Source organism: Pseudorasbora parva, chromosome 19 (assembly GCF_024679245.1).
Source record: "Pseudorasbora parva isolate DD20220531a chromosome 19, ASM2467924v1, whole genome shotgun sequence".
NCBI lineage: Eukaryota > Metazoa > Chordata > Actinopteri > Cypriniformes > Gobionidae > Pseudorasbora > Pseudorasbora parva.
In genome coordinates, this window is record NC_090190.1 from 42,758,614 (window position 1) to 42,774,313 (window position 15,700).

Sequence of the window (15,700 nt, forward strand, 5' to 3'; positions counted from 1 at the left end):
TGGTTTGATATACGCACGCCAAGGCGCATGCGCAGTGAGGCCATCTGCTGGCTGGAGATATGAGTGACAATAATGTGTTAAAGTGAGTGAATTATAAATAACTTTAAAAAATAATATCTGTAATTGACCAGTACATAAGGGGATAAAGACATGTATAATGTTATAATATTTGTAATAAAGTTTAAACATTTAATAAATGTTATAATAAAGTCGACTTTGAGATGTTTTTATTGTGTGGTTATTATTGTACTTTTTTCTGTACAGCACTTTGGTCAACTGCGTTTGTTGTAAAGTGCTTAACACATATAGTTGGTATGGTATATTATTCAAAATGGTTTTGTTAATGTATTGCTTTATTAAACTACATTTATAAACACGAATCGATTTTAAATGTCTGTCTTGTACATTTAAAAGTGATTTATTTATATAGATTTAAAGGGATAGTTCATTTTAAAATGAAAATTATGTCGTCCTTTACGCTCCCTCAAGTTGTTTCAGACCTGTATGAGTTTCTCTCTTCAGCCGAACACAAGGGGAGATACTTTGAAGAATGTCAGGAACCGATCAGTTAACTGGAGCCATTGACTTCTGTAGTTTTTTTCCCCCTTCTATGGAAGTCAATGGCTGACATTCTTGAAAATATCTTCCCTTGTGTTCAGATGAAGAAAGAAACTCATACAGGTTTGAGGAGAGTAAAGGATGACAGAATTTACATTCTAAAGTGAACTGTCCCTTTGAGTATAAATTACTAAATTGAGACTCCATTTTTTTTAAATAGGCTCTACACATTAGACGAAACAATTATTTTGTCCATAATAGTCTCATATCTTTACATCAGTTTCTACTTTTTATTTAATTCTAAGAGAAGATACATATTAATGGAGTAATTATATTTACCTCCTTTATTAAGATCTGTATTATTACAATAATTTCTGTCATTGACTGTATTATGAGGGGTAAGCGCGAACGCAGTCCCCACAAATTATGCAGTCGAGATTCTCACATGTGAAGGAATTCGCCATTCGCTAGACGTTCTCTATAGAGAAGTGCAAAAGTCTACGTTGAACGTAGACAGTTACGGCCCGTCATTGGCCTGGAGTCTACGTTCACTGTAGACTCTGGGCCAGTCAGAGAAGCGAACTGGTTCCGCGCAGAGCCCCTCCATACTAAGTGCTCTAATGTAATGTAATCAATATCTATTATTCACTTGATTATGAGGGGAAAGCGCGAACGCAGTCCCCACTACCACAAATTATGCAGTCGAGATTCTCACATGTGGAGAATTCGTAAAGGTCAGACAGCCTCTGTGCAATGGCTGATCCTCACTTTAGGCGATCCACCTGACTGATCATGGAGTCGCCCCTGCCAGGTAAGTATAAGGAGAAGGAGAGCCGGTCAGAGAGTTATTCGGCTCGCCACCGTTCACATCAACGGTGACTAACATCAACACTTTATCAACGAGTGACATACGGTAGAGTAACAGTGATTTAAATCACACAGTCCGCCGTGAAGCGGATGAATTACAGGAACGACGAGGCTTCTTAAGAATAAAAACAACATCCCCGCTTTCTCCAAACGGAAACGCGTCATGTGTGACGTCAGCAGCGCGTATTTAAATCCGAGTTTCACTTTCACAGCCCATCTAGAGAGATATGTGACAACAACATGTTAAAAGTTTTGTTGAGAAAGAAACAATGTTGAGAGTTTATTTGTAAACATAATGAAAACGGAATGAAAACCTAGTGAGGGAGAGAGAGACGATACAATACAAACAAATTATGTAATGTAATTTCAAAAGAATGAGGAAAATAAAATGGGCTGAATCAAAACTAAACGATTTTTAGAAAAGTTACAGAATAATCTGCCATTCTTCTGAAGCCACTCCCCCTGTTCTTTTGTTTATTTAAACATGTTAATTACACAAATAAAATGTTTATTAAGCGAAACCAAGATTCTGCTGAAAGAGTGCTCAGATGCGGGTGAAAGTTCGTTGCTACAACAACAGTAGACCATAGTCTCCAAATGCAGTTCAGTATTTCAGAATGAAACTCATTTAACTTGTGATCACGACATAAGACAGAAAAAAAATATTATCCATGGCCGTTTAGGGCTTCCGTACACTAATAGTTTGTATGATATTACTTTTGTCATTAAAATACAATAAACAATTTTCCGCTGCTGTGAGGGAAGTTTCTACAGGTCTATGGGAGTGATGTTAAAAATAACATCTTTCTCTCTTTCCACTGCCGTTATCGATCGCACTCTATTTTATCCCTCTTTTTGAAAGTTGTGAAATCACTGTTATTGCGTTTTTCTTTGGCTATTTGAGGAAATGGGGACACAAAAAAAATATATTTAATGTTTTCTCTCATTCACCATTATAAAAGTTAACCAAACTATGACGACTATTGCTCTAAGAAACCTGGAAATGTGAAAAGGATCTGTTTATATTCGTATATATTCAAATAATCAGACTACAATGTCTTTGTCAATCCAACCCATAGCCGTCTATGGTATGCATGCTTTTTTGCTTTTTTATTGTTTCATTAATAAAAATAATCAGAGCACATCAACCATATGGAAGATTAAATACGATTAAATTGTTGCGTAATAATTTTCACTGGGTAGACCTATCCAGATTTAAAATTTCTTAAGTGCTAAATAACAATGACTGCGCTACCTGGAATTTTGGTCAAGGATATTGTCATTGTTTAAAAAATATACAAGATGCTTCAAATGATTATTCATGAATGTAAATGCACTTGAAGACAAGGTGATGTATGTTATGGAAAATCTAATAAAGAATCAATCGTTCTTTCTTAAAGTTTATGGACACCAAGATGTTTTTGTCTGAGACCATAGAGAGTAGCTAGTGCTCTGTAGAGAAGTTTGTCCCTTAAGGGCTACCGTAGGAACCATAGACCGTAAAAAAATATGGACGACTGGACATCATCCGTTTCCGCTTGGCAGATTTGAAGCTTTTAGGGCGACCTGCACGGCGCGGACATCTTGGGACCGAGTCTGCGCAGTAGAGCACAGGAAGTAGAGCAGGAAGTACAGTCGCAATATCAAAAGCCCGCCCACACTCGCGCAGATGCAGAACAATTAATTATGTTGGTGTGAAATAAACAGTTATGGAAATGTAGAAATTAAAGCTAAAGCTCTAATCTGCTCCCAAAAATTTCGAAAAAAGTCCGTAGTGCCTCAGTGACAACTTCACTCAGAGAAGCCGTCAGTCTCAGCTGTCAATCATGACGTCACACCCCCCGTTTTTATAGCATCAAATAACTAACTCAAAGTAAACTTATTTTAAAAACGAACACCTGAAATGAAATCATCGTGATGATAACTGCCTTCAGTGACATAAACTAACTTTGGGGAAAAAATATTTGAAGTGTAATTTTATTATTTAGTTTGCCTCGCGTCCATTAGAAAACACAGAGGGGCGGCTATACTGGGACCGGACACCGGGGGGCGATCGAGGAGCGAAAGCTTCAGTAAATGAGAGGGAGACTGCAGGCTTGGTAGGAACACAGCGGCACAAAATGGCGGCTTCCCTGTAGCCCCTTTCACACTGCACGTTGGACCCGCAATATTCCCGGAACATTGCCGGGTCGCCTTCTGTGTGAAAGCAACCACGTCCCGGGATTGATTACCGAACTGAACCTGGGTCGGGGCTCTAGTACCATTGCGGTATTCGACCCGGGACGAGCGCTGTGTGAACAAAAGCCGAAACTAATGCCGCAGCGTGTGCGTAGTTATCGTGCGACTCCTAGAGCTTGTTTTTTCAATAACACAACCCTGCAGTGCCAGAAGAGCTCGTCGGTGTTTTAAACGCAGAGAGTGTTCGTCTACAAAAGAAACTAAAATTAAACAAGCAGAAATGAGCGCAAACTGGACACAAGTCGAGACCACGGAGCTCCTTACTATCCGCGCTGAAGCGGAGATCGCTCGCCGTTATACGTCACATCCGGATGTCACGTGTCAACTCGACCCGGGGCCGTTACGGGTTGTGTGTGAAAGCGCACATATTACAGTATTTCGCTGGCAGTGTGAATGGACCAAATCTAGCGGCCCGGGAACAAATGCTGGGTCGCATTATCCGTGTATTTGCCGGAATCGCAGTGTGAAAGGGGCTTAAGTGGACCCGCAACGGCTCATTCTAAGGTAATAAAAACATAACGGCACATTATGTAAGGACGGAAAACATAGTTATGTATATTATTTTGCATTTCTGTTAATAGATCCTCATAAATACTACACACTGCACCTTTAACAAAATGTACAATAACAGAAATCTGAGCTATGAATCCATCATCTTCCATATTCATGGTGATTCTGAAGTGACTGAGCAGTTTCACCTTCACCTCCTCAGGTTATCATCATGTGGACTTTTGAAGCTTCGGCTGATAAGAGGTAAACGCTCAGATGTTTGCTGACTTCACTGTGATTGTAAAGCAGAATGACACAGCGAAATGCATTTAAGATCGCTAACACTTTACAACAAGGCTATATTTGTTAATGCATAAATGGGGCATTTTTGTGAAGTGTTAGCAAACATTTCCAAGTTAAGGAAAATCTAACGAAATAAAGTGTTAAAAGTGTCCGAGTATTTCAGTTATTAAAAGAATACATTGTTAAATATTTTTACTTAGAATATTATTAATAGTAATATAGTTTATCAAGTGAAATCACGTCCAATTGGTTTTATTATGCATCATATAGCAAGCATAATAATATAGCTTCATTGAACAGATGGGAAAGAAAAAATAATATAACTAATAATAAAAATAATATAATATAATTTTCTAGCTGAAAGAAAATGGATGGCTTGAGGGTGAGTGAATAATGGGATAATTTTCATTTTTGGATAAACTATTTTTTTTATTGCAAAATTCACAATCAAAACAATTCAATATACAACAAATATAAACCATGTTTCAAATCAAAAGGAAAAGTATGTTTCAGTAGGCTACTTTTAGAAATGTAAAGGAAAAGTCTATTGAAAAATAAACCTAAAAGAAAAAGGAAATAGAGAAAAGAGAGGAAAAAGAAAAGAAAGAAGAGGGTACAAAAATATTTTTGGGGGTAAACTATCGCCGACATTTCGCGGTCTTCTCCTCACACGGAGCATGTGCACTGCGCATGCTCCTGACCTAGCGAACAAACCACGCCCACGTCATATCGTCAGAGACTCAAAACGTCAAGCATGTGACGCAGAAAAATCTGATTTTTGCACAGGAACAGCCACATTTCCCGATTAAACGCGATATTATCAGGCATTATGGCGCAGAATATAATGCTGTACTGGGGCACGGGCTCTCCTCCGTGCTGGAGGGTCATGATTGCGCTCGAGGAGAAGCTTCTGCAGGGATATAAACACAAACTTCTGTCGTTTGATAAGAAAGAGCACCAGTGTGCAGAAGTGAAGGCGCTCAACCCCAGAGCTCAGGTGCGTCTGTGTGAGAATTATATGATTGTGTTGCGTGTTTACTATATATGCTACTTTAACGAAGCATCAAACATTTACTAAAGTTTTGTTTTTACATTATTGCTCTTTTATTTTATGTATTTTTTGCAGCTTCCAACTTTGAAGCACGGAGATATCATTGTGAACGAGTCTTTCGCCGCATGTCTCTATCTGGAGGTAAATTAGTCTCATAAACACACAGAGGGGCGTGGCGAGAGCTCAGCGCTAGGAGAAATAAATGGCCAGTTTATACAAACACAATCCGAAAGTTTTATAACTCACCTGTCAAATGTCTGTCTGTCTGTCTGCTCTGCAGGAGAGCCCCAAACAGGTTATGATATAGTCTAAAAGATGCTATGTCATACATAAAATGTCGAAACTACCAGTAGAATGAATAAAAAGAGATTTTGCGCCTATTTCAACCTATAAAATACTAGGTTCATTTATTGAAAACGTACAGTTACCATAACATTATGGTATGCATACAGAACATTAACAACAAATACCGGTAATTCAGGCTAAATTCCAGTGTAGAAATATGGTAACAAATACGTAGCAAACATAGGCTACCAGAAGTGCATTGTAAACACTTAACCATACACGGTGATAATTAGGTTATTGATTCATAATAAAAGGCAACAGACATGTTAGACATCTAACAGACATCTAATAGGCCGCTATTAGAGACCGGCCTTTATTTATCTTCGGTGACAGCGAGACCGGCCAATGTTGGAGACCCCGCCACTAATGGAATACAGGCCAATATTAGAGGATTTACAGTATATATATATATATATATATATATATATATATATATATATATATATATATCAGCAGCGGCTCGTCCATAACTGGGGCGCCGACCTGCCTGCCTGTTTTTATTTGTATTATTATCATTTATTTATAATAATAATTATTATAAATGTTTATATAAAATTTATTTATATAAAAGCCCGACCTCGGGCTTTTCCTGAGGTCGGTTCGATCGAAAGGCTTGGCTAACTAGCTGGCAATCTTTTACTTCCCTTGCTTACTGTTTAAAACGAGTGTGATAGCTCGTGGACACAGACCTGAAACATATAGCTAATATAATTTATCATTATGCGTTTGCACTCTTTCCTATCTGGACACGGAGCATAAAAAACATGCAACTTGTTCATTATCATTATCTGGGAAACTGTTGATTTCTATAGCCCTATTCGGACTGGATTAGTTTAACATGGGGACATGGGGGTAAAGTAATTATTACCAGAGGCTCTCGGTGATTTTAGTCCCGTCCGAATGTGCCATCTCGGTAATCATTACAGACAATGTCAGTAAAGATTACCGAGACTTTTACCTTCTGTAAAAAGGTCCGGAAAAATGACCTGGGGTAATACTAATCCCGTTCGAATAGACCCGCTGTAAAAATGTATGGTAAAATTCCGTCATTGCCTGTTTAAAAGTTAAAAAAAGAGCACATTTTGCGACCTTGGAGGCGCTTGAAGCTTTCGGTTGCGTTGTAGGTGGTGGGGCAAATCTGTGGAAAATGCCCAGTATTTTCCGCATATCATTTAAAGCAAAAAGAAGATCAAAAGCACTTATTAGAGGCACAACACATTTTAGCTCTAGGAAAGTGTCTCTTACCAACATAATCCAATCAGAATCGTTAGACTGGACCTAACTGTTTATTAAAACACATATATATATTGAGACGGAGTTCAGACTGGCGCTCAGGTTGTGTTTGCTCACGTTATAACGGTAACGTCATACACACATGACGTCAAGGAGGTGCGTAAAGCGAGTTACTCCTCCCACTTCTGCTAGTTTTACTAAGATGTCTTATCCCGTGCGAATTGGCAATTAATATTACAAACGTCCTGAGGTAAAATGACTTTACCCCCACGTCCCCATGTAAAACTAATCCAGTCCGAATAGGGCTTATGGCAGTTAAATTAATATTGTATTTTTTATTAGACTATTGGTATTGACTGGATTGAGTTCTTTTATTGGTATAGGCAAGGAACATGGCCTCAGGCGCTCCATAATGCAGGAAATCACATCTACAAAATCATAATAAAAAATAAATATCCCATTTCCGGACAGTTAATGTGATATTGTATGTAATACTTCTTGTTCTCATGGCATTGACAAAATTATGATTGTCAAAACTGAATTTTTGTCATAATTTTGAATTTGTATGTTATAATTTCTGCTTATGTCATAATTATAACTGTTCATGTCATGATTTCTGCTTAGTATGTCAATTTCAACATTATGCAAATGTAAGTCTACTTTTCAATTCATAATTATGAATTAGTATAGCATCACTTCTTATATCAAAATTATGACTTACAAAAGCACTTTTTCTTATATGACGAAAATCTGCATTCACAAAAATATGAAAAATGAAAAATGTGTATTTCAACATTATTGAATGCATTCGTAAAAAGTTTACATGTGTTCGCTCGCAAAATAGCACAAACGTTTTGTGAGTGAACGCACATAAAAATCTTGTGGAATCCGTTTTTATGAAAGAACGTAAAAACATTAAATATATATTTTAAACTTCCGTCATATTTCTTCATTACTGTTAGTTTAGAGGGTCTGTAACAAAAAGAAAATATGACAAAAACATCAATAATTAATTTGTTTTTCTTGTTGTTTTTAATATGTTCCAATGTATACTTTACATGATTTTATGCTTGTAAAAAAAGCAAATAAACATTCACAGCGCTTCACTTTTTCCACATTTAATGTTACAGCCTTATTCCAAAATTGATTAAATATTTTTTTCCCCAGAAAATTCTACAAACAATACCCCATAATGACAACATGAAAGAAGTTTGTTTGAAATCTTTGCAAATGTATTAAAAATAAAAAACAATAAATTTCACAGCCTTTGGTCAGCACTCTGCTAAAGCTCCTTTGGCTCCGATCACAGCCTCAAGTCTTCTTGAGTTTGATGCTCAAGCTTGGCACACACTATTTCTGGGCAGTTTCTCCTGTTCTTCTTCACAGGACCTCTCCAGCTCCATCAGGTTGGATGGGAAGCGTCAGTACACAGCCATTCTCAGATCTCCAGAGATGTTCAGTCGGGTCTGGGCTTTAGTTGGGTCGCTCAAGGACATTCCCAGAGTTGTCCTGTAGCCACTCCTGTGTTATCTTGGCTGTGCTTAGGGTCGCTGTCCTGGAAGATGAACCTTTATCCCAATCTGAGGTCCAGAGGGCTCTGGAGCAGGTTTTCATCAAGGATTCATCTTTCCCTAGATCCGGTTTAGTCTCCCAGTTCCTGCCGTTGAAAACCCCCCCACAACATTATGCTGCCACCACCATGCTTCACTGTAGGGATGTATTGGCCAGGTGATGAGCGGTGCCTGGTTTCCTCCAGACATGACGGTTGCCATTCAGGCCAAAGAGTTCAATCTTTGTTTCATCAGACCAGAGAATGTTGTTTCTCATGGTCTGAGAGTCCTTCAGGAGCCTTTTGGCAAACTCCAGGTGTGCTGTCATGTGTGCCTTTCACAGTCTTCTGTCTGGATATTCTCCCACACAGGCCTGATTGGTGAAGAGCTGCAGAGGTGGTTGTTCTTCTGGAAGGTTCTGCTCCCTCCACATAGTAACGATGGAGCTCATTTTGGAACAAGGCTGTAACCAGTGTTGGGGAAAGTTACTTTGAAAAGTAATCCATTACAATATTGCGTTACTCCTTTAAAAAGTAACTAATTGCGCTACTTAGTTACTTTTTAAGAAAAGTAATGTTGCCGTCCTTTTTCTCACTTTTTCTTTTTGAGGAAATGTAAAGACTCTCACTCCAAAATTGAAATAACAGGAAATGCATATTCACATCTGTACAGTGGACCGCACAACTCTAACAAACCTTTTGGATGTGCTGCCATTCTGGATAATGGAAGAGTAGGACGCAGGAGAATATATATATATTTTTTACAATTTATCAATAAAAAAAATCTAAAGTCATTTTTGCTCTAGTTTAACTGAATCAGTTACTGTCAGCAACAAAGTCTCTGCAATTACTATTTCTCTCAACATCAGGACAGGAGAGCGTCAGTCAATAAATGGGAGAGCAAAGTAACTAGCGTTACTTATTTGAAAAAGTATCTCAGATATTTTGTTGTAAATTTTAAGTAATGTGTTACTAGTTAATTGAAAAAGTAATCTGATTAGATAACTCAAGTTACTTGTAATGCCCCCAACAGTGGCTGTAACATAAAATGCCGAAAAAGTGAAGCGCAGTGAATACTCTCCAGATAATACTTAAAACTCCAAGAAAAATATTAAAACGTTTTTTAAAATTGAACCCATTGAATCCATTCATTTTTTGCAGCGAATGAACAGATGAGTGTCACAGTCTGATCAGTGTTTCTGGTTTCTAGAGTGCGTTCAAGACTCAAGGAGCCCGTCTGATCCCAGATGACCCAGCCGAACAGGCACTCGTCTACCAGCGGATGTTTGAGACCGAAAACCTGCAGAAGAAAATGTGTAAGTGGTTTAAATCATGAGCATACATTTAAAGCAGCCTCATTCACTACACTGAACAGCCAATCAGAGTTCTCGCTCTCATCAAATGCTGAATCGGCCCTAAAAAACACTGACTAGAGCCACACTGAAAAAAACCAATCGGCTGATGCTCAAGAACTTCTGCAAGAACCAATGAGAATATTTTTTTTTTTTAATAATCATCCAGATATTTCCTGTTGAACTCTTGTGTGTGCAGATGACGTGGCCTTCTATGAGTGGGCCGTCCCTGAAGGAGATCGACACGAATCGGCCCTGAAGAGGAATAAAGAGAATTTAATTACCGAGCTGAAACTGTGGGACGGATACTTGGAGAAGGTTGAGTTTTTAACCCTTATAACACTTTTGTTGTCGACAAAAATCTGCTTCTAAATCACTCGTTAAGCTATTTATACCCAAATATTGGATTCAATATTTTTGTCAACTAGTTTGGCCTTATCGTAGGCCTCGTTTATCTGAGCGTATGTACCTCAGTTTGTGAGTGAAAAGGCGTTATTTGGATAATTTTATACATTTTACATAAAATATGAAAAAAATGCACTGTTGATCACACCAGAGTGATTTAATGTTCAACCAGGAAATTTGTTTTAAAATACTTTTATTTTGTACAAAATGCCACAAAGTCACGCTTGTGGTGTTCATGGTCAAAAATAACCGGCCAACAACAATAGCTTATAAATCACTTATACTATTTTATCACCAAATATTGGATTCAAGGTGTTGTATTTATTTGTGAAACTGATTGATCGTAGGCCGCACTGATTTGAGGATAGAGTTCATCTCTGTGAAAAAGATTAATTTTGATCAAAATTAAAGCATTTTAAAACAAATTTCCTGGTTAAACATTAAATCACACTGGTGTGATCAACTGTGCAATTTTTTTCATATTTTATGTAAAATTGACAAAATTATCCACAAATAATGCTTTTTTTCACTCAAAAACGAGGTAATGGTACGTCGCTTAAGGAGAGAGGAATAAAGAGAATTTAATTACTGAGCTGAAACTGTACGGATACTTGGAGAAGGTTGAGTTTTTAAATCAAAGTCAGCTCATCAGTTCTATAGCGCTTTATACAATGCAGATTGATTCAAACTGGAAAATTACAGAATCAGTGATTCGAACTTCAACAAAATGACAACAATTCAAATTCGGCTGTAAATCAACCAATTCAGTTGTAGTTTTGTTCTCCTCTGATAGTGTCAATGCAGTCAAATCAATATTAGTGAATGTCTTTCAAACCCTGAGGCATGAAATCAAACCATTTTCTAATGCATTTATTAGTAATATACATGCAATAACTTGCAACAGCAGCCAAAAACAATGACTAGTGGTGGAGTAAGTTAATTCGTCCTTACCATTTATTTTTTAAATCAATTGCATTACAAAAGCAAAGTGGATTATGACTGCCATGTTTGTTAAATTCTTTAATTATGCATTAAATTCTAGAATATGCCATAGGGGTTGCACCAACTAGTCGACTTAACTGCTCTGTCATGACACTTTAAGCTTGACGTCGACTAGTCGCTGGCCTATAGAGGGCGCAACAGGATAAACAATTCCTGACACTCAGGCTCTGTTTTGAACAGTTAAAAATGACAAATAAATGGATACTCCGAGAACTCTCCACAAGACATTACCATTTTTGGTTTGATTACCATGTGGATGCTTAAAATTAATCAGGAGAATGCACGCTTATTGTACCAGCAAGGTAATCATCGCGCTAAACTGCGTGCTGCATTGCATGCACACACATAGCCTGATTACGCGGAGATCGCACGCGCCTCACAAAACCCTTCAGTAGCGCAGAAATGTATTGTCAACATTGTTCTGTGAATTATCAGTAAAATAGCTTAGAAACTGAGAAGTTCTAGCTTATATTTCTTGATAACTAAAACTTACAGCTTCACTATTAGTAGAGAGACGCTGCCAGGTAGAATTAATTCACACACAATCACTCACTAATGCATTCATATACATGTTGTATATACATTGTGCTACTTTATCTGTATCTTATTCAGAATGAGCAGAAATATGTGAGAAATATAACGACCATAAGACAAAAGAACTGATACTAAAGCTGTTTTGTAGGATTAATAACCGTATGAGCAGCGCTGTGTCATATGCTATAGCTGTGCTCAAGAAGACCCGAGTCTCAGCTCGAGGCTCAGGCTTATTTGTTCATTAATGACATCATCAGTGACTAGTCGACGTCGACTTGACTTTCATCACATAAATGTCGACTTAAAAAAAAAAGGAAGTTGTTTAACGCCTAATATGCCATAATATTTGCATCATGAGCCATTAGCATTACACTTGAACCCTTATTTGTCTTCCTAATAAACTCTCATTTGTTCGTCAGATGGGTAAAGGGTCGTACCTCGCCGGCAAGAACTTCACCATGGCGGACGTGGTTTGCTTCCCCGTCATCGCATATTTCCCACGACTTCAGTGAGTGAACTCATTAGCAATCCTTCTCCGAATCCTTCAGCTCAGAGGCTGGTTTAAATGTCATGAACTGGCTTTTTTATGTTTTATCCTGTTGTCTGAGGTCAACTAATGACGTTCGTGTGGTTTTTACATTCAGAAACATCATAACTCATCAGTAATAGGCTATTTTCTACACTGGTTTTGAGGCTCTCTCCTGAACGCTGGGTTCTGATGGGCGTGTCACTGGAGACTTGGAAGTAAACGCCCACGGATAGGATTGGATAAGATTTGCATATTATAATGAGCTTCAGCTCCCTCGTGAGTACACCGTGAGGAATCGTTTTGATTCTCTCACAGGGCTCGCAAAATGTCTTTATCAAACAAACAATGATTTATCTCCAATCCACCCGTGATTGATTGGGTATTTTTTTATTACTTGGCCCGCCCGATCGGTGGATATCAGTGCAGACCACACACATAAGCGCCCGCCGTTCAAATGTCAAGTCAAGAGAGTGAACATTAACAACACGCATTAAGAAAGGAATGTTATTTCACTATTTAAGGTTCACCGGCCTACCGACAGGATGTTTTGGTTGCCCGTCAGGAAAACACACAGCGCTGGGATGTTGGGCTTTGTAAGCCCTGGCCCATGGAAGATATGTCCTGTTAGACACGTACACATAAGATCTGTAAGAACAAATAAGAACTAATCTGCAATACTATTACATATAAAAATCATGTTTTACTCACATAAGTGTGTTGCACCATTCCTGCCGGATCCGATATAGAAGCACAGCATTGTGTTTTAATCTCAATATGTCTGCAAATCCAGCTCGACCTGAGACTTGTTTACAAACGATTCCGCAGTGAAATGAAGCGAACACACGTACATGTCGTCCCCACATGAGCTGGAACCGGCACAATCCACTTTGCGCCACGAGTCAGTGGGCGGGGCTACAGAATCAGAGGAGTTGGTGGGCGGGGCTACAGAATCAGAGGAGTTGGTGGGCTGGGCTACTGAATCAGAGGAGTCGGTGGGCAGGGCTACAGAATCAGTCGAGTTGGTGGGTGGGGCTACAGAATCAGTCGAGTTGGTGGGTGGGGCTACAGAATCAGAGGAGTCGGTGGGCAGGGCTACAGAATCAGAGGAGTTGGTGGGCTGGGCTACTGAATCAAAGGAGTCGGTGGGCAAGGCTACAGAATCAGTCGAGTTGGTGGGTGGGGCTACAGAATCAGAGGAGTCGGTGGGCAGGGCTACAGAATCAGAGGAGTTGGTGGGCGGGGCTACAGAATCAGGAGTTGGTGGGCAGGGCTACAGAATCAGAGGAGTTGGTGGGCGGGGCTACAGAATCAGAGGAGTTGGTGGGCGGGGCTACTGAATCAGAGGAGTTGGTGGGCTGGGCTACTGAATCAGAGGAGTCGGTGGGCGGGGCTACAGAATCAGAGGAGTCGGTGGGCAGGGCTACAGAATCAGAGGAGTTGGTGGGCGGGGCTACAGAATCAGGAGTCGGTGGGCAGGGCTACAGAATCAGAGGAGTTGGTGGGCGGGGCTACAGAATCAGAGGAGTTGGTGGGCGGGGCTACAGAATCAGGAGTTGGTGGGCAGGGCTACAGAATCAGAGGAGTTGGTGGGCGGGGCTACAGAATCAGAGGAGTTGGTGGGCGGGGCTACTGAATCAGAGGAGTTGGTGGGCTGGGCTACTGAATCAGAGGAGTCGGTGGGCGGGGCTACAGAATCAGAGGAGTCAGTGGGCAGGGCTACAGAATCAGTCGAGTTGGTGGGTAGGGCTACAGAATCAGAGGAGTCGGTGGGCGGGGCTACAGAATCAGAGGAGTCGGTGGGCAGGGCTACAGAATCAGAGGAGTTGGTGGGCGGGGCTACAGAATCAGGAGTCGGTGGGCAGGGCTACAGAATCAGAGGAGTTGGTGGGCGGGGCTACAGAATCAGAGGAGTTGGTGGGCGGGGCTACTGAATCAGAGGAGTTGGTGGGCTGGGCTACTGAATCAGAGGAGTTGGTGGGCAGGGCTACAGAATCAGAGGAGTCAGTGGGCAGGGCTACAGAATCAGAGGAGTTGGTGGGCGGGGCTACAGAATCAGAGGAGTTGGTGGGCTGGGCTACTGAATCAGAGGAGTTGGTGGGCGGGGCTACTGAATCAGAGGAGTTGGTGGGCTGGGCTACTGAATCAGAGGAGTCGGTGGGCGGGGCTACTGAATTAGAGGAGTTGGTGGGCGGGGCTACTGAATCAGAGGAGTTGGTGGGCTGGGCTACTGAATCAGAGGAGTCGGTGGGCGGGGCTACTAAATCAGACGTTGTCCATCTTCTGTTGAGGCGGTTTTTCGCCACACACTGACATCACAGCCCGGCGGCTGGTGTCTATAAAAGCTTTTCTTTGACTAACAAGGAAGTTTTCAGCTCTGAAACTTACAGGATATTCTTATATTACCATGACCTTTTATATATCAAAAGCTCAAGGGAAAGTTGAGTTCTCAATTCATCATTAATGTGTTAATGTTTGACTGGTTTGCAGCTGTCCTAAAGAGAGATGTCCTCGACTGATGGAGTATTACGAAATGATGAAGGATCGTCCCAGTGTTAAAGCCAGCTGGCCTCCACACTGGCTGGATAATCCTGAGGGTCAGGACACACTGAAGGACCTGTGAGGAAAAGAGACGTCCCAAACATCCCGGATCACATTTAATATTGCATTACGTTCAGCTTTATATTCAGTGATTACCTTTGATATTTCATATATGTTGGAAGAAACTAACAAAAACATCTGTCTCTCTGACTGATCAATTCACATCTGAGCTCTCGTCTTGTTTGCATTGCATTTATTAAAGTTTGTCCTGTTCAAACAAGATGAGGAAAATATTTGCCATCATTGTCTTTTAGTCTAGTTCTGTAGGCCACACTATCATGGGGAAGACAGCTGACCTGACAGTTGTCAAAAAGACGACCATAGACACCTTGCAGACGGAGGGCGAGACACAAAAGGTCATTGCAAAAGAGGCTGGCTGTTCTCAGAGCTCTGTGTCCAAACACATTAATAGAGAGGCGGAGGGAAGGAAAAGATGTGGTAGAAAATAGAGTACTAGCAATAGGGATAATCACACCCTGAAGAAGACTGAAACAAAACCCATTCAAAAATGTGGAGGAGATTCAAATAGAGTGGACTGCAGCTGGAGTCAGTGCTTTAAGAACCGCTGCGCACAGACGTATGAGAGACATGGGTTTCAGCTTCACATTCCCTGCGAGTTACATGTAGTACTGACATTAAAACGCTGT

General features: G+C 40.2%; 1 protein-coding gene and 1 non-coding gene across 2 annotated transcripts; one reads left to right on the forward strand and one right to left on the reverse strand.

Annotated features, from left to right (window-relative positions):
- Positions 1-1,215: 1,215 nt before the first annotated feature.
- On the reverse strand, positions 1,216-1,377 carry LOC137048562 (U1 spliceosomal RNA). The gene has a single exon (XR_010899448.1). It is a non-coding gene; the product is annotated as a U1 spliceosomal RNA (small nuclear RNA).
- Positions 1,378-5,172: 3,795 nt separating this feature from the next.
- On the forward strand, positions 5,173-15,497 carry LOC137047894 (glutathione S-transferase A-like). The gene is made up of 6 exons (XM_067425811.1): positions 5,173-5,452; positions 5,582-5,647; positions 9,844-9,949; positions 10,185-10,303; positions 12,346-12,434; positions 14,943-15,497. The coding sequence occupies exons 1-6, from the start codon at positions 5,285-5,287 to the stop codon at positions 15,073-15,075; spliced, it is 681 nt and encodes a 226-aa protein (XP_067281912.1). The 5' UTR covers positions 5,173-5,284; the 3' UTR covers positions 15,076-15,497.
- Positions 15,498-15,700: the final 203 nt, after the last annotated feature.